This window comes from Vitis riparia, chromosome 19, assembly GCF_004353265.1.
Source record: "Vitis riparia cultivar Riparia Gloire de Montpellier isolate 1030 chromosome 19, EGFV_Vit.rip_1.0, whole genome shotgun sequence".
Lineage (NCBI taxonomy): Eukaryota > Viridiplantae > Streptophyta > Magnoliopsida > Vitales > Vitaceae > Vitis > Vitis riparia.
The window spans coordinates 19,925,936-19,945,628 of record NC_048449.1 but is presented as its reverse complement, the minus strand read 5'-3'; the positions used below and the strand labels follow the sequence as shown (position 1 = coordinate 19,945,628).

General features: G+C 34.5%; 1 protein-coding gene across 3 annotated transcripts; it reads right to left on the bottom strand.

Annotated features, from left to right (window-relative positions):
* Positions 1-5,015: 5,015 nt before the first annotated feature.
* On the bottom strand, positions 5,016-18,220 carry LOC117909022 (BTB/POZ domain-containing protein At1g04390-like). Of its 3 annotated transcripts, none has more exons than XM_034822920.1 (8): positions 17,978-18,220; positions 16,213-16,342; positions 9,734-10,241; positions 9,500-9,633; positions 8,996-9,414; positions 7,664-8,803; positions 6,800-6,952; positions 5,016-5,794 (listed from the first exon to the last, which is right to left on the bottom strand). In XM_034822920.1, the coding sequence occupies exons 1-8, from the start codon at positions 18,073-18,075 to the stop codon at positions 5,344-5,346; spliced, it is 3,033 nt and encodes a 1,010-aa protein (XP_034678811.1). In that variant the 5' UTR covers positions 18,076-18,220; the 3' UTR covers positions 5,016-5,343. The 3 variants fall into 3 exon arrangements, with proteins under 3 accessions (XP_034678811.1, XP_034678812.1, XP_034678813.1); XM_034822921.1 differs by having other exon boundaries at positions 16,213-16,339; XM_034822922.1 differs by lacking the exon at positions 17,978-18,220 and adding an exon at positions 13,178-13,372 and having other exon boundaries at positions 16,213-16,281.
* Positions 18,221-19,693: the final 1,473 nt, after the last annotated feature.

Here is a 19,693-nt window from a genome sequence, read left to right as displayed (position 1 = left end):
TAGCAAGATCGGATGATCAAGACCAGTGATAGCGAGAAAGGATGAATGAGAAGTGTACCAAGGAACCATACCTGAGGTGTTCTCCAAAACATTCCTCTAAAGCTTCGGTAGTTACAGTCTCATTCTCCTTCTAAGATTATCCCCTATTAGCCTTCTTTTTTTTTTTTTTTTTTTTTTTTTTTTTGTAGTTGCTTGCTTCCCGAGCTCTAAGGAACTCCTCAAAGTGTCTTATGTTCCAAGTGTCGTTTGCAGCCGCTTTCTCTCAAAGCTAGGGAATCCCTCAAAAAATCAGTTTGCTCATCTCCCCCCTTCGTCTAGCTTACCCTCTAAGAAAAAATCCCTTCAAAAATATCTCTCCGTCTCAATAGCTAGCAGGATGCTTATTCCTCTCAAGCAACTCCAAAAATATCCCGTCTGCTCTCCCTTCAGCCAAAACTTTTTTTTTTTAGCTCCTATAGCTTACCCCTCAAGAAAATGATATCCCTCCTGAAATATCTCTAGCCAACACTTCTCCAAACACACTTCCACCTCTGCCAGAATCTCTCACCTTCTCTCTCTTATGCTCTTGGATAACGGCTTCCAAAAGATTCCATAATAGGTGTCGACCTCCCATTGCAACTTCAAATAGCAATGTTGATTCTCTGGCAACCATCCACAAAGTGACACGTGGACTTCCAGGGCTGTGACATCTGGTAAGATAACCTACAGAAACAAAAAAATGAACAAGCCCCAAATGGAGGTCTACACACCTGCATTTATATTTTTACATACTTGTTCTTGCCTCAAAAGCTCTCATTCTTTCTTTAGTGTATTAAAGCTCCATTTTCTTATTCCTTAGTGCACCTTTATGATTCTTCCTTGCTTTTAAGTTGTATTTGAGCCCTTATTAAGCTAGGTTGAGAGATTTAAGCTTATTATTTGAGTGTTAAAAGTTTCAAGTGAGTAGAGACTTGAAAGGCTTGTGTAAGAGCCCATTGGAGTCAGAATCCAAGTGTAAAGGTGATTAGAAGTTTGGTTGAAGCTTCAAGTATAGTAGAACCCTCACTCAGTTAGAAACTTGAGGATAGTGGATGTAAGCAAGGAAGTGTCGAACCACTATAAAATTTGAGTTTGTTTTTTCTAACCTTATCTCTTTATATTTGTGTTTCTTGTGCTTAAATTTATTGTGTTTGAAAAAGAATTTTTTTAAACCCCAATTCAACCCATTCCCTCCCCTCCTCTTTCCCCCTTATTGGGTGTTTTTCTTTATTAGGATTAACCTTTATTTTCTTAATTAGTATTAGAGTTAGACCTCTTATTTAAGATTTAACCATCTAAAAGGAAATGGCTAATCCATCAAGCTCATCTCACATTGAGATGTCTGCAACCAATAGACCTCCAATTTTTTTTATGGAAACCGATTATCTCTATTGGAAAATTAAAATGACTTGGTTTTTACAATCAACCGTTTTAGACTAATGGGATGTCATTGAAGATGACCCAACGATGTGTTGTTTTAATCTTGTTATACCGCCATGTATAACTTTCTCATAATATTTACACTTCGTGGTTCTTCTACTACCACCAACAGGTTCTGCATGCTCCTAACCAATATCATGTTTTGAAGCCATTTTGAAATGAAATTAAATATATATAAACATATTTATATAAGAATTATAATATTCAATTTTTCATTCACTTATATGTTTCATATTGTTACCATATAAAATTAAATTTTACTAAAAAAACAATAAACACGATCTCACCTAAGTTCACCATATTTTATTTTTCACTTATTTATATGTTTTTTAATTAAAATAAATAATAGTTAAATAAATGAATATTTTTATAAAAAAAACTCTTTTAAAAAAGTTTGTTTTGATAATTATAGATTTCCTATTGTAATTTAATTGTAGAATATTATAAAATAAAAAATCTACATGATATAATGAAGTAAAATTGATTCAAATAAAAATGTAATTTCTCTATACCATGTAAATGCATATCCTTCAATCGTATTATTAAATCATTACTTTTATAGTTATGATTATTTGAAAAAAAAAATTGTTTTAAATAATTATTAATTTTCTAATGTAATTTAATTTTGTAATATTATGAGATAAAAACATAAATTAAAAATACAATATCTATATCATATAAAGTGTACCATATAAATGTATTTTATATTAAGAAATATAATTTCTATACCATACAAAAATAATTTAGTGAAACCAATTTATTGTTTTGATAATTATTGATTTCCTATTGTAATTTAATTGTAGAATATTATAAAATAAAAAATCTACATGATATAATGAAGTAAAATTGATTCAAATATAAATATAATTTCTCTATACCATGCAACTGCATATCATTCAATCTATATTATTAAATTATTACTTTTATAGTTATGATTATTTGAAAAAAAAATTGTTTTAAATAATTATTAATTTTCTAATGTAATTTAATTTTGTAATATTATAAGATAAAAACATAAATTAAAAATACAATATCTATATCATATAAAGTTTACCATATAAATGTATTTTATATTAAGAAATATAATTCCTATACCATACAAAAATAATTTAGTGAACCAATTTATTGTTTTGATAATTATTGATTTCCTATTGTAATTTAATTGTAAAATATTATAAAATAAAAAAATATACATGATACAATGAAGTAAAATTGATTCAAATATACATGTAATTTCTTTATACCATGTAAATGCATACCATTCAATTTGTATTATTAAATCATTACTTTTATAGTTATGATTATTTGAAAAAGAAAATTTGTTTTAAATAATTATTAATTTTCTAATGTAATTTAATTTTGTAATATTATAAGATAAAAACATAAATTAAAAATACAATATCTATACCATATAAATTTTACCATATAAATGTAATTTATATTTCTATACCATACAAAAATAATATTATAAGATAAAAAAAATCACATAATTTAATAAATTATAAATATAATCTCTATATAAAATAAAAACATTACATATAAATATATTTAATACCATCATAATATTATCATTATGAATTCTCCAATTTCATATAAACATTGCTTTCAAATTCTTCAATTTCATAACATTACATCTAAACAATACTTTACACTGCATACATGAATTTCCTAATTTTACTAATTTAAATACATGTAAATCAATTTAATATTATAAAATAAAAAATTACATAATTTAATAAATTAAAAATATAATCTCAACATAATAAGGCAAATCAAATTTTAAATATATTTTTAATTGATTCAAATTATGTAATTTTTTAAATCTAATCTCAAATTATGAATCAAATTAGCCAGCAAAATATAATTTATCAATTTATATAATTTGATTTAATAAATTAAAAATATAATCTAGTGTGACTATGACAATGTGGGTGTGTTGATTTAAATAAGGTAAATCAATCTTTACCTTTATTTGCTGGCTTGTCTTCCTCAAAACGCGATTTGTCTACTATCTTCCCCAACATACCATGACAACCACATTCTGCAGACTGTCGGACAACTTGAACCTTCCCCAACACATTGACTGCTACCACACAACCACAATCGGAGGGAGGAGGGTAGCCTTGCCGGTGTCCAATCACCGTTGTGGCACTGACAGGGCACCAAAGATGAAAGATCTACACTCCAACAATGGTAGATTTAGGGTCCAGTAAGTAAATCTTCAACTGTGTCTCATCCTTTGTTGATTTTTCTCTTTTTAAAGGCTTTTGAAAGGGTCACGGGTTTGTTTCAAATTTTCACAGGTTTGTTTTTTTCAAACTTGTTTGTGAATCATAGATTCACAAGTGTTTTCTTTTGCAGAGGAATCCCTGATTTCTCTGAAAAATTTTGATTCTTGTTGCAATGGGAAAGGAGAGGAATCTCTTTATTGGTTTTTTTTTTTATCGAGTCGACCAAGTTAACTCGAAATATCAACCGAGTCATCCGAGTCCAACCAATTTAAGGCCGAGTCTAAGTATAAATCTGTATTTGGTATCAGACTCGTCGCGGCCGGTGTCGAGGCGGATACGACTCGGCCAAGTCATACCAGACTCGGCCAATTTTTTAAACCCTGTTTGGAGGAGCTCATGAAAGAGATTAACAGGGACGAAGGCCAAGAGATCACTTGTGTTGTTGCTGATGTGTGTCTAGGATGGGCCCTGGAAGTTGCAGCTAAGATGGGAATTTGAAGAGCTGCTTTCTGTTCAGATGCAGCCATGACTTTTGCTCAGGGACTTAGCATCAAAAAGCTGATTGATCAGGGAATAATAGACAAGGATGGTGAGGCCTATCTGTCACTGATCTCTTTAGCATTTTTGTGTGGCATTCACTGGTGAAATCTGGGCGGGTTGGCCTAAGTTATAATCTAACAGGATTTTGGAAGATTCTTTCAAACTTTCAAACTCACCTTATGTTTATTCATGAAAGAATGGTAAGAATTTGTACAAAAAACTACTTTCAAAAAATTCTTTCAAACTTTCAATTGTTTTATTTATCAAACATTTTTACTCGACTCAATAGTTAAATTTCATTTCCACTACTCATTAATTTATTACTCAAGCACGGTCAGGAGACCGACCACAGAACCCTATTTGGCAAAGTGAAAGTTATAAGATCAAAGACCAGATGGAAACGGGAAAAGCTCTCCATTCCTACATCTCCTGTAGCTGGGTTCTAAATTTTCGATTTTATCAAACATCATTGGCCTATCATGTTTAACAATAATTCTAAGAAGCATTTCTAACTTTTCTGACACTTAAAAACAATTTTTTTAATAACAATTTTCAAGTGTTGGAAAGATTAGATATGCTTTCTAAAATCACCATCAAACATATTCTTAGCTTGGCAAGAGATAGCCCACTGGTTGATCATTCTTTGTTAACTAACATCACTATAATTCAAGACTCAGTGAAGAACTGGTAGTGGTTTGATAGACTACAGCAAAGCTCAGTCCACTGAATGATCTTCAAGGAATTTTTCAAACAAAAGACGGAAGCTGGAGACTCAAAACACCCAGATGCAGCCAAAGAAAATCTTGTATTGGCTTCCTTCAACATTTTGTCTATTGGTAGTGGCTTTCATTCAACACCTCTTGAAAGATACAGAGAATACATTCAGTGGTGGAACTAGGTTGCAAACAGTTTCAAAGTTCCAAAGCTAGGTTCAATCCTATAAAATGTATGGTGTATTAACAAAGCTAGGTTCAATCCTCTTGAAAGATACAGAAAATACATTCAGTGGTGGAACTAGGTTGCAAACAGTTTCGATGTTCCAAAGCTAGGTTCAATCCTATAAAATGTATGGTGTATGCACAAATAGTTACTATAACTTGCCTGTTGTCTCCTTTTACTCTTCTAACTTGCATTTGGTTGAATCCTGGGAATGTCGAACAGAGGCAACACGAACCATGTCAGCAAGGTCTTTATCCAGCTTTTCAATTTCACCAGTGAGGCGGAGACGGCTATAAGAAGGGCCTAAGCGATTTACTGCAGTCTCAGCCAACTTCCACAGGGAGAGCCTAGCAGCTATCTGGAGTACTTCAAGAGACAAGTTTCCAGAAGAATCCAGGCAAGAGTTGATCACTCTTGAGCAGTGTTCCTGAATATCGTCCAATAACCAATAGTCTGCAAGCCAACAAAGCTCCAAGTACGGTTGTAGCTCCTTTAGCTTTTTCCTTTCATCCATGTTATCCCATAAACAGCCAGTGACGAGTGTTGGCAGTTTATCAGAATACAACCAGTCCACTAGTTTAACCAATGCCTCCCAACTAACAGGGACCTTTATGAAGGGGGAACGGCTGCTAGGATAAAAAATGTTGCATTGGTTGAGATATAAAAGGACCACCAAAATAAGCGCAAAGAGCACAAAGAGGTAACTTAGGATATATATTCTACAGTAATACAGTACGAACATGCATATCAAGCAGAGAACAAACTGCTGGGCAATCTATTAAAAGAAGAATATGTCTATAGTTCCAGGATATGTCTTAATTACTAAATCAGTGCAGGGGTATCAGATATATCTTAATTGCCAAATCGCTGCAGGGTAATTGATATGCAATGTGTTGCACTCCCGTTTTCTGGAAGATGACATTTTTTTTAAACATTTTTTATGATTAAAAATAAAATAAAATAAAGCAAACAAAAAAACTTTGTTCGAAAATTTGGACACTTTAGGTGTCTAGCTGATATGTATTTAGGCATTTCAGAAGAGCACTTAATCTGATGGGGGTAAGTTAGAAGACTTCCATGATAGTTCCTTGGACAGAGCTCCTCCAAAGTGGTGCCCATATGCATAGCATCTACAGTAGTAGTAGACTATAAATAATGAATTCAAAGTCCCAAATACAGGTGAAATACCAACTTTATAGCTTTTACACAACAGATCAAGAGATTGTGCCCTTTTGTTTTATACATATACAAACTCTGCTTTTTGTAGGGACTCTATCAAGGGAGACTAAGGTGGTGTTTGTTTTTTTACTTAATTCTAAATAGAACTTTAATGCTTAATAGCATTAAATATTAGATTGTTTGTTTTTGTAGTATTTTATTTCTATTAAATATTAAAAAGTAAAGAAAAACCAATATGTTATTTTTTTTATTTAGAAAAAGCTAAATATTTCGACTTTTTCTATTCAGTAAAAAGTTTATAATAAGTCATGAAAAAGTAGAAAAACAAACAACTTAAATTCTGAAAACAAATTGTTTACATTAAAAAGCCAAAAAAACAAACACTCTCTAAAAGATGCATCAAAAGGAAATATGAAGTACCCTCTTATACCAAAGTGTATGTGTGTAAGTACCTCTCCTGCATCCCTGACCGGAACATGGCCCGGAAATAATCACAACTTGACCACAATATGACTTTGTGGACATGCATATGAGGCACTAAAACAGGGCAGAATTTGCATGTCCACTGCATCACTTCAGTTGCTTCAGCTTCCAAGGCAACATCCCTGAAATAAAAATATAAATAAAAACAATTTAGAATCCTTGACCCCCAAAAAATATAGAAGGTACTTATAAAGATGGTCTTCAAAAGGCCCTTGAGGCTCAGCTCTAATGCAAGGATTGGGTGGGCATGTAGGAGGTACCAAGTTCAATCCTAGAAAAAAAAAAAAGGAAAAAAAGGGCATGTTACCTATCAGGGAAGAAAAAAAAGGATGATCTTCAAAAATGTTTTACCTACAAACTCCTTCCCTCACTTATCAGCAACTCCTATCCATCAAAACATCTAACATAATCAAGACATTCCTGGACATGCCAAGGATTGCACATGATGGATGAACCAGGACACCAGAAAGTCTTCTATCCCATCTCTAATCTTGGATGAACCAGAACATCTTCTACCACTACTATTGGATGAATCAGAACACAAGAGTCTTCCAACTCTAGTCACAGAGTGCAAATCTCCAGAACAAGAGATTCCTAAGAAGTTATTGATATTAAATTTCCATTGACTGGCCAGGCTGAGAGATGTACTCAGTCCAGTAGATGGTCATTTAATTGAACAATGAGAAGGAATAAAGTTTTAAATGTCTCTAAAGTGTTACTCATGAAAACTCCATTAAATTCAAAATCTAGGGGTCAAGAAGAAAAGAAAAAGATCATGCTAATTTGATGCAATTTTAAGATGTCTTTAAGATAATAATCATATAGAAACATACGAAAAAGTATGCCCATCAGAATTGAGTGCAAGAGCAAGATCCAATCCAGGAAAAGCCATGCCCCACTTTGGACGATTTCTATGAAGCATTTGTAGTAGAGGTTGCAGTTTGCAATGTTTAGCAAAACTTTTCAATGACTTCAAAAGGTCTTCTCCTGCTTGTAAATATCCCAAGTAAATAAATTCCAATAGCTTCACTAATGGCAGGTGATGTACATGAGAAGATAAATGAACTTCTTTCTTGAACTTTTTCGTCAACTCTGTATATTGTCTAACTGGAGAACCCTCAGAACTTCCCTTATCAAGAGGCAGCTCCACAGTCTGCAGCAATGATGGACATTGGACCATAAGAACAACACCATGAATGCTCACAGATTCTCCATTTTTAAGAATGAGTTGCATATCTGCATTTTCCTTTTCACCAAATGCGTTCCCAATCCTTTTTCCAAGTCTACTTGGAAAACCATACACTCCAAAATAACTAAGAAGGTATGCAGCATACCATCTTAGCCCAGGAATAGAAGTATCACTGCAGATCTCTTGGAGTTTATTAATGAATTGAGCTTCAGTATATTCCATCTGACCACAAAATAAATCAGGGTGATTTCTCATGGGACCAGAATTGTGGATCAATTCAGCTAGTCCCCACAGACCAAAAAGCACAAGAATGCCTCCGCCATCCCAATCTTCTGCACATGTCTGGCAACATGTCCAGCTACTGAACATATTTTGTGAATTAGAGGCAAAACTTAGCCTTCCCAAATGGAAATCATTTTTTAAGCACTGCTTTATAAAGGCCAGCAGCATTTTTATCCCTTCACTCTGTAAAACATACTTTCGATACTGTGGCAAACCCGAATAACACGTCAATCCCACTATGCTAAAGAAAGTGCGTTCATCTGGTCTTCCAAACTCATCCCTGGATGAGACATAGCATAGGTAATCCATCAAGGATTTTAGATAACGCTTTCCTTCTGGCTTTAGAGCCTCAGACAATTTGGATCGGGCCTGTGATGCAATGTATTTGCAGGGAGAATAAATCATCATCAGAACTGCTCTAGATGCTGAACGGCCACTGATATTGTTGGCAGCATCTTGATAAATCTGACTACTTTGATGAACTGAGTCCACAAAGGTCAAGCTATTAAAGAACAAACGCAGAATTATAAAATAAATCAGCAACCAGAAGATAAAGGTAAATATTATACGTTAAAATGACCAGAAAAAAACATAGATCAGGTCCCTGAGGAAGAAAGAATAGAACAAAATAAAAAAGAAAAGAAAAGAAAAGCAAAATTAAGAATACCGTAGTATTGATGGATAGGGACACTACCATGCACAACCAATAAGGATGCCGATGAAAACGTCACTGCCATTCATCTCAGGATTGAAATCTTCCCCACAGTGGGTTACAAGCCCCCCAATAATATCCCAGATGAATGCAGGACCCTCATCTGTTATGGCTCTCAGTTCTTTCAATGACAAGGAATGTTGAGGCGGTTGAGCTTTATGAGATTTGCTTAGAAGAAGGGTAGATAGAACTCTGTCAATTCCTAGCTTCCAAAAATAAATGTGATGCTCCCCTGCCCAACGAGTAATCAGAGCCAAATGACCTGCCTCCACTAACAAAGAAATCTGGTCTTTAGCAATCTGTCTATCTGACAAGCTGCATCCCCTCAGTCCACAAATTATGGCTTGGACAATGGGCTCACAACACAATCTCATCATTTTTGAACACCTTTGTCCACTCATCTGTGCAAATTGTTGGTAGAGAATAACTTATACATGAAAGAAAATGTCATTACCTAAATAGGATATTGTAAAGCATGATTATTACCGCCAACAACCGAGCGAGTTTAAATGCCTCTATCCGAACAGAAGGAGGTTGTGTGCTGTCCATGCACTGCACCACCATTTTTATAAGGTTTTCTCCATTTTCTAGAAGCCTCTCAGCCCCATTACCACATAAAGCTGGCATACAATCAAAAAAAATTTTATCCACAAATTAATAATGTAAGCTAATAAGGTTTGAGCATGGTAACGTAAGAACACTACCACTAAAAATTAATACCTAAAGCAGAATACAATTGCAAAACTGCAACTTTAACAGAAGAATCAGGATTTACACGTATAACCTCCAAAACCCTCAACAACTCAGCATCATTCCATACATGATAGCGAGAGGGCGGCCACTGCCACAATATCCTCCTTAGAAGAGAAGCCATCCGTTGGAAATATTTAATTGATTCCATTCCTCTGGAAAATTTTTGTATATTATTGATAACATGAATAACTGCATTTGTTTCTTTCAATATCTCCCAAATAACTCCATCCTTCTTTAAACTCAGATATGGTAGGATATGATTCAAACCATTTGCACACCGGGAAGCAACTTTTACTTGATGAGAAGATAATAAAGATGAAAAAGGCTGAATAAGATGTAACACATGAGATTGCAGCATTGAACTGGGCAAGTCCCGGACTAACTTCAATGCAACCTTTGCTGCAATGATTAATACACCTTCACTGTTGCATTGAAGAATTCCTTCCAATGCCTTAATCATATCAGCAACCGAATCCTGGAAATGGAAAAAACAACTATGAATTTAACGACCTAGAAAAAATAGCCAGAAGGCATTAGAATTAGGAATTATCTATACCAATAAATTTCACCTAATCCCATCCCAATACATCATCAACAAGTCTTACCTGTTAATACCTAATACAAATGCAATTCACAAAACCTCAGCCAGTAAGTATCAAGTATAACATGACAATAAGGATTATCAATCCAAGTTGGGTGATATGTGATGTGCCAATTTAAGTAGAGAAATAAGTGCCTTATTTTGACCACTTTTCACACTCTAACCTTTCAAAGTCACAAATAAAAGGAGCTTCCTCTAATTTCCATATTGTTTAAATATTAAATTTTGACCAACCTCTGAAGAAACCATTGATTAACCCAGAGAAGAAAGTGTCACAAAAGTACCTGCTATGGGAAATAAAGAAGTTCCACATATAAAGTGTTCATATTGCCCATATTTAAAGTGAACGATGGTTATAAATAATTCAAAATAATTTAGCATTTACCAACAACCAAGAATCAACCAACTCTTTGTTCAATTCCTAATAAAATGTTCCACGCTAGCTGTGCCTCTCCTCCCCTACCCCCCCTCTTCTCTCTCTGTCATTCTCACTCTCTCAGAGACACAATCTTCTATCATTCATTAAATCTCTCTTCAATTTAATTGCAACCTTCCTCAATAGTTCCAAACATAAACTTCAAAAGCCAATAAAATTTGACATATTCTTTCAGTATACACTAGGTGTACATCAAATTAACTAACTTTTTTTTGCATGATTCTTCTCTTTAATGCCAAAAATGAAAGTTCATTACATGCCATTTCATTGTAACGCTTAACATCAAATATCCATCTTATTGCAATCTTTTACCCATGTGCATTGCCAGCTCTAAGCCCACTATTTTATCAACAAAAGAAAAATTACAAATCTATTTTAGAGTTTTATTTTTTATTTTATTTATTTATTTATTTATTTTTAATAAGTAATGGGAAATAGTATTAATAAAGAGCCAAAGGGCTCACCAAAGTACACAAGATGTATATAGGGGTCGCCAGAAGGTGTTAAAAAAAAAAAGGAAAAAGGATAACAAAAAACAACTTCCTCCCTCAATGAAGTAATATAAGGACATTAGCCCTCCAGCTATATACAACTTGGTTTAAAATAACTAGTTACAAAGAACCAAGGTTTTCAGCCTTTGGTTAGAGAGTTCCTTGTTTTCAAAAGATCATCTATTTCTCTCCATTCAAATTGTCCAAAAAAGTACAAAGGGGTTGTTCCCCAACTTTTTTTTCATTTCTTTCCTACAAAGGAACCACATCATCCTAACAAAGTCTCTTACCGAGGAAGGTAACACCCAAGAAATACCAAAAAAGGAGAACAAAAGTTGCCACAAAACCCTCACCTTGCCACATGTAGCAAGATATGGTCAATTAACTCCTCTTGAATATGAAAAAGGAAACATCTGTCAGCTAATGTTCATCTTCTCCTCTCAAGTTGATCTAGCATCAAAGTTTTTCCCCAAGACTCCTGCCAAGCAAAAAAAACTAGCCTTAGGTGGAACCAATACATTCCAAACAACCCTTATTGGAAAAGGCACTAATCTCTTAAGCTCTAGAATAAAGGAACATAAAGGAGAAACTTTCGCTCTTTGTCACCAACCAAATCACCTTATCCTCTCCTTCTTATTCATCACCTTATCTTGAAATCTAAAAAAGTAACTGAAAAAATTGCACCTTTGAGAAAACCTAATCTTTTCTCATATATTTTATGCTTACAAATGAGCCCTTTTTATAGACTAGTTACAAAGGGTAAAAAATGAAAAAAAAACCTAAAACCTAGAAAATAGGAAACAAACTTTGTACAGATAGACGTATAACATCCTAATCAACTTTTCATTCTCGTCCCATAAAATTTGGACCTAAAAAATAGGAAAGAGATTCATCAATGATAGGATTCCCCACACTCCCCCTCAAGTTGGCATGAAGATATCATTCATTCCCAGATTGCAAGTTAATGACTCGAATGAATCTCTTTGAAGTCCCTTTGTAAGAACATCTATCAATTGCTTCTTTGTAGAAATAAAAGGCGTACAAATCACTCCATTTTTTATGTTTTCTACAATGAAATGTTTGTCCACTGCGACATGCTTGGTTTTGTCATGATATATAGGGTTATGAACAATGTTGATTGCTGCCTTATTGTCACAATATAATTTCATAGAAGTTTCAATTGATATCCTCAATTCTTCAAGAAGTCTTCTTAGCCATAAGAGTTCACAAATGTCAAGTGCTAATGCTCTAAACTTTGCTTCAACGCTACTTTTAGAAACAATTGATTGCTTCTTGCTTCTCCACGTGACCAAATTACCTCCAACAAAGGTATAATATCTTAACCTCTTGTAACTCATAGATCCAGCCTAATTAGCATCAGTAAAGGCCTCAACACTCACATGATCTCCCTTTTTGAATAATAATCCCTTTCCTGGTGTCTTCTCTAATATCTAAGAATCTTGTACACTGCTTGAAGATGTTCTTCACGAGGGGAATGCATAAATTGGCTAACCACACTCACTACAAATGCCAAGTCAGGTTAAGTATGAGTGAGGTAGATCAACTTTCTTACCAGCCTTTGATATCTTCCTATATCTACTGTAGCTCTTTGTGACAACCCCAACCCATGATTAACATTAATTAGAGTATCAGTAGGTTCGCAACCAAGCATCCCTATTTCTTTTAAGAGATCTAAGGTGTACTTCCTTTGAGAGAGAAAGATCCCATTCTTTGATCTAGCTATCTTCATGCCCAAGAAGTATCTTAGCTAACCAAGATCCTTTATTGCAAAAACTTTGGCTAAGATCTGCTTTAGTCTCTCCATCTCTATAACACTATTACTAGTCACAATAATATCAACATAAACAATGAAATGGAAATACCTCCATTGTTTGAATGTTTTGTAAAACATTGTGTGGTTTGCTTGACTTTAAGTGTAACCATGGTCACAAACTGACTTTGTGAACCTCTCGAACCAAGCGTGTGGAGATTGCTTTAGACCATAAAGGACTTTCTCAGCTTGCACATCTTATCAAAGCCATACACATCCTCAAAGCCAAGGAGTAGGCTCATGTAAACTGTGAAACCAATGTTTCGTTAATTTTGGTTTTAATAATAACAAAATAAAATTTGGAACTAATGATTATATTTCAACTGTGATTAGGCAAGATGATTTCCAATGTGACAATTACAAAAACAAAACTAATCCAAAGGGAAATCAAGGAAAAGAAGAAGAAGAAGACCTAAAAAAAAAGTGTTTTTAAAGATTTAAGTTTCATGAGATCTCTTTGTAAGGTTGATGATACACTAGGTTTTTCATGCATTACTTTTTTACTTATGCACCAAAATCATTCAAGAGTTAAATTGCTTTAAAATCTTTTAAAATCGGACGATTTCATGTTTTTAATTAAAACCTTGTATCAAAAGCATTCTAAACTTGTTTAAAAGGTTTTAAGTTTAAAAAAATGGTTGTTGAGCCAAAAACAGTCCAACCGATCATGGGTATTAGTGAACCGGTCAACCAGTTGCTCTTTCCCGATCAAGAACCAATCAAGGGGTGCAAAACCTTCTCTCTTCCAAAACACTTGTTGTTGAGGTCCAACAGTCACTAACAGTATTTGAATTCCAACAGCTAGTCAAACCGAAGCTCGACCAGACAAACTCCCAATGGCTAGTTTGACCTCTCTTCTATATAAAAAGACTCCAAACTTCAATGTTTTAAAGAGTTTAACCTTCCTAAATCTTTCTTAAATATATTTGAGTCTTTGGGGGAGTGTTTTTTAATACACCCCGTTCTAAAACTTGCATATCATTAGTACACCATTCAATCCTAGTTTATCTTGTATCATTTAAACCTAAATTTTGTACTAGCATTTTGTGAGAATATTTCCTATATTTGTAAATCTTTGGAAGGAAAAATTTAACTGTGAGGTATCACTTAGGGATTCCCAAATATGGGGTATCACTTGAAGGGTTGTTCAAGAGTGAGGTATCTCTTGAGAATTATAAAGAATGCTTGGAACCAAACGTCTAAAAGGGTTGATTGAAACCATAATCCAATTGTATTGCTTGAAAGCTTAGTTTGGAAGCCTTGAATTAGTGGAACCTCGAGCTTAGGATTGAAGCTAGAGGAGAGTGGATGTAGGCTGGGTTGCGCTGAACCACTATAAAATTACAACCTAATTCAAAAGCCAACTCTTCCAAGTTCTCCCCCCTCCCCACTAGAATAAGCTTGCTCTTGGTAAGATTTATTTTCAAGCCCAAAATGGCCTCAAATTACATAAGTAACCAGCTTAAATAAGTTATTTAGGCTTGAGTGGCATCACAAAACATCAAAGTATCATCGGCAAACAACAAATGAGAGACCTCCATTCCCTCTCCAACCCTACCATTCACCTTGAAATCAAATAAAAAAACCCCATCCCTAACCCTCTTAAGAAGGCAACAGAGTGCCTCCATGGCTAGCACAAACAAATACAACAAGATTGGATTCCCCTACTTCAGGCTATAGATCTTTGAAAAAAGCCAGAAGAGGTATCATTCACAAGAGTCGAGAAACTTATTTTTGCATTGCACCATCTAATCCAACTAATTCACTTCTTCCCAAATCTCATCTTATCCTAAACTGAGAGCAAAAAGTCTCAATTAATAGGATCATAAGTCTTCTCAATGTCAAGCTAATGCAGTACCCTAGAATTGTTGCTTTTCAACATTGAGTCAATTGCCTCATTAACTATAAGCAAAACGTTTAGAAGCCCTCCACAAATGCATTCTAGAATTTAAAGACCACTTTGATCACCATCTTTTTAAGCCTATTTGCCAACACTTTAGCCATTAACTTATAAAGGTTATCAACCAAATTTATAGGTCTAAAATCTTTAAGATCTTATCCACCTTCCCCACCCCCAGCCCCCGCCTCCTTTTCCCCTTTTTCTTTGGAACCAAAACCAAAAATGTTGCGTTGAGGCTTTTTACTGATCTACCCTGCTCATGAAAGTCCCTAAAAAGCCCATCACCTCTTCCTTGACAAAAGCCCCAACTAAATTGCTAAAAAGCTATTAAGAAATTGTCCAACCTTAAAGCTTTGTCCCCATTCAGATCTAATAGAGAAATGAACACCTCTTCCTCTAAAAAAGGCTCCTCCAACTTTGCTACATCCTGCCTATTATCTTCATTGGGAAGCAAACTGATGAGCCTTTTTTGAGAGCCCATTTACAATAACCCACCCTTGATTCCTCCATAGCAACCACCTCCTCTTGAGATAAAGCCCTCATCCTCTCTTTAGAATCCCAAAAACCCACTTGGGAAAGAGCCAAATTCTTTCCTACTACCACATTGCCAAAAACCTCTTTGTTCCGGCTCTTCAAATTAAACTTCAGCATTATCTATTTCTCTACCAGGATGAAGCTAGAACCTAAAACTTATGAAGTTCAAAAATTGAAGTTAATGGTCATTCCCAATAGCTTCTTAGTAATAAAAAATAAAAATAAAAGCACATGTTCATAGTGAAATAATTATAAAAAGAGAATATTAGTAAGTTATATTTGGAGTAGAACCTCCAGATTTTAATAGCAATAGTTATTGTTAGGCTGTGTTTGAATGACTGGTGTCAGGAATTGGAATTGGCATGACCATTCTGGTAATCTTCAGAATGAGAATACCACCTTTATAGCCACAATGAGATGCCTGCATTCATGTCACAAGGAGAATGGTGCTTGTCCATTCCAAATTATGACTATACATACAAAAAAGACTTGAGAAAAATAAAAAATGTATAACAGTTTGGACAGAGATACAGGCATCTAAATGTAGCACAATGACAAATTTAAACTATTGTGAAGCCCCACACATCAATTGTAACAACATCAAGTTGTTCTTTGGCCTTTAAGCTTTATAAGAAATGGATACTGTTAATTACCTTTACAAGTGGATGTTGACAAGTGTCTGCTGAAATAAATCCAAGAAATGCACCAATAGAGTGCAATACATGCTTCTGCATCTCAATATCTGGGCACCGCCATTTCCTTTCTTTGTCATCATAAGAACTTCTGGGGCACAAAACAAATTAGGAATATGGTAACATAGTTTCGATTTTAACAGTCATACCACAAAAAACCATCCAGTGAATAGATAACACATAAATATTCATGCATTCTACTAACAGGATCAGAAAATGGAAACAATAGTCAAAAGTTTCATTACCGTATGGTTAGTGATAATGGGCAAGATCTTAGTGAGTGGATTATTTCTAAATTATTATATCATGTGCATATCACATCCAGACATAGACCATCATCTCCTTCCATGTTGTCCTTCTGCCTCTGCTCTATGGAGGGTTTTGCTTCTCTAGGAATAGGTGCTCTTTCACTCAGAAAAGGAAGTTCTAGCCTGACAGCACTTTATGACTAGGAGCAAGAAAGTAAAGATAGGTAGGATGATTAAGATTTCTACCTACAGTTGCAATCCATAAGCAAAGAAGGAAATGCTGAACAGTTTAGGTCTGTCACAGGTGTGATCATTACCATGTGAAATCTAGGATAGTGATACAGGAAAACAGTGAGACAAAGATATATAGGAATTTCTTATTTCGAGCAGGACGACATTCTTGCATGATACAAGTTTAAACTTTTCTGAGCTTCCAGTGGATTGCATTGGCTTACATGTTTCAGATTGATTGTTGTGATTAGAGCAACAAACTTGAGGAGCAAAGCTTCTACTTATTTGCACTTTACCATTTTTTTGCAGTAATAGAAGAAATTGTATGTTTGAAGAGAGTAATATGATTTTGGTATTAAAATTCACTTTATGCAGCACTATTTTCATTTGGAATTTGATCAATGTCCAATTCATGACAGATCCAATGTTTTGAACTCCAACCTGACCAGGGTGTTTTTAGCAGAGAGTTCTTAGAGAACAGTTTGAGAATCATTTTTGTTCCTTTGGTAAGCATCATGATAATCTCCTGGGCAAGAGTAAAACTTGCATGACACTTAATTTGGCTTGGATCTCAAAACATACAAGTTTTTTTGGTCTGCCTATTATCTTTTGGAAATGAATCAGGTTCCAAAAGAGAACCAAACGCTGATTCAGATTTGCTTTCATTTTTTAAAGAAAATGGACTCAGAATTCAACTACAAAAATTCTCTAATTTGCAAAGAAAGTCACCTTTTGTGACATAATTCCAGTAAATTATTTACTTAAAAGATTCTTGCAGACTACTACTTCAAGCCTAGTTTGAAGGTATACTATCTTTTAAACAAATCAAGTTTCCAAAAAACCCAATGCTTCACTTTCAAAGAAACTTGACTTGCTCTTCAAATTCAACTGGAAAAGATTTTCTAATAACCGAGAAAGATATACCCTTTTGTAATACAAAAATCAAAGCCTGAATCCGGGACTAAGAACTTCCAGATTTCTCTTTCTTTTCAAATCTATCCTAAATCTTCAACAATTTTTACTGTTCTCAGTTCCTTCCCTTTCTCGGCAACCAAAACAAGAGTCAATTCATGAAAAGATATATATATATATAAAACCCAGAACCCGAAACTATAGATTGTCCACATTTCTCTTTCCTATCAAATTCTTAGTAACTCTAAAACAATCATTTTCTTTCTTGGAAGCCAAACAGACGCTCAAATTCATCTGAATAAAAAAATAAAAAATAAATAAAAGGGAACGAAGACCTGAATCCAAAATTGAGAGAACTGTAAAGGCGTTGGTGGCAGGTAAGGAGGCGATCGGTGATGGCCTGGTTGTTTCCTACTCCTCCTCGCTTCGACATCGTTTCAAGGGTTTCACATCACACAATTTCTCATAACTGGGTCTTCATCTTCGCCTCTGCCCCATCCGCTCTTGGGGAGTAAAGCAAATATACAAGAAGGTTCGACGGTTGGATGCGGCGGGAGTCTGGACGGATCCGTTAATTCTTTTTTCATTTCAAGCTCATTTGAAGAGCCCCAGCCCACCTTGATACTCTGAACTCATTTTTTAAGCCCAAGCCTGGCCCACAGGCTTGTCTAAGTCAACCCAAGCATTAAAACAAGAAATTCATAAATATCATATAGGATGAGGAAAAAAAATCTAGAAATACTATAGCTAAATAGGATGAGATATGAATAAAGTAAAAAGGTGGAAATTTTGATATACTAAGTATTACGTTAATTTTGTATTATTTTTATTTATAAATGTAATTCTATGTATCAAAAGTTAGGCTTATGGTTAAGCTTGGGCTTAGAGTTAAATTCCTTGTATGGTTTAAGCCTGGCCCTAATGTCCAATTGGGCTCAATTAGAGGGAGCTCAAATCCCCACCAAGAGGGAGCCCTATCGAGCCCAACTCGTATGCCAATCTATTGTCATGTGTAGGGATGGCAACGGGCGGGTTCGGGGCGGGGCGCCCCCCTCCCAACCCCGCCCCGTTTATTTAAAGGAATTCCCATCCCCGTCCCATTTAAAAAAATTAAACGGGGCGGGGCGGGGCGGGCGGGTATGCTACATTCCCATACCCGCCCCGTTTAACTTTTTATTTAATTTTAATTTTAATTTTTTTTAAAAATTACTTTTAAAATTTTTAATTATATTAAAATAAATATATTTTATAAATAATTAAATTATTATATTTTTTATAACTTAGTTTATTAAAAATGATTTATTATTATTTATATATTAAAAATAATAAAATAAAAATTAAATTAAATTAATTTTAAATTTTAAATTAAATTTTAATTTAATTTTAATTTTATATATAATCGGGGCGGGGCGGGGGCATACCCGAACCCGCCCCGGGTTTCAAAAAAAATCCCAAACCCGTCCCATACCCGTTTATAAAAATAATATCCCATCCCATTAGGGGCGGGGCGGGGCGGGTACCCGAAATGACCCGCCCCATTGCCATCCCTAGTCATGTGTTTGGATGCTAGGAAATTAAACAAGTTTGGATTGACTTTTATAGGTTATGTTAAATACATCAATCTTTTCCTTTTTCTTTTTTTTTTCCTACTCCCTCTTTTTAAGAGATCACACAAAAAAAGCTAAAGAGTTGGTGGAAGCGATATATTGATGTTCTTAGCATAAGTTGATGGTTGTTGATTTATTCAAGGACAATTATAGGTCAATTGGAACGATTGATTGTCATTTTGATTGCCTTTAGTGTGCTTTGGTCATCCCAATATAGCAAATGAATGATCAATAATCCTTTGATATAATGGATGATTGTTTCTTCAACAAGAACAATTAAGAGGATGATTATTATTTTCTTCACCCCTTCTCTTCAACCTTTAGTTTTCATCGATCATTCTTTAATCTCAAGACAAAATGACTAATCATGATTGATTGTTTTCTCTTTAGTGACAGATGTTCAAGGCTTGCTTTGATTATTTTGCTCATCCGTCCAACATTTAG

Bases quoted from the DNA above. Each gene is read 5' to 3' on its own strand.
- LOC117909022 (XM_034822920.1), bottom strand. From the start codon at position 18,075: ATGTCGAAGCGAGGAGGAGTAGGAAACAACCAGGCCATCACCGATCGC. The intron at 9,634-9,733 runs GTATTAATTTTT...ATTGTATGCCAG, and splicing joins GCAATTGTATTCTGCTTTAG to CTTTATGTGGTAATGGGGCT. The intron at 9,415-9,499 runs GTAATAATCATG...CAATTTGCACAG, and splicing joins AACTCGCTCGGTTGTTGGCG to ATGAGTGGACAAAGGTGTTC.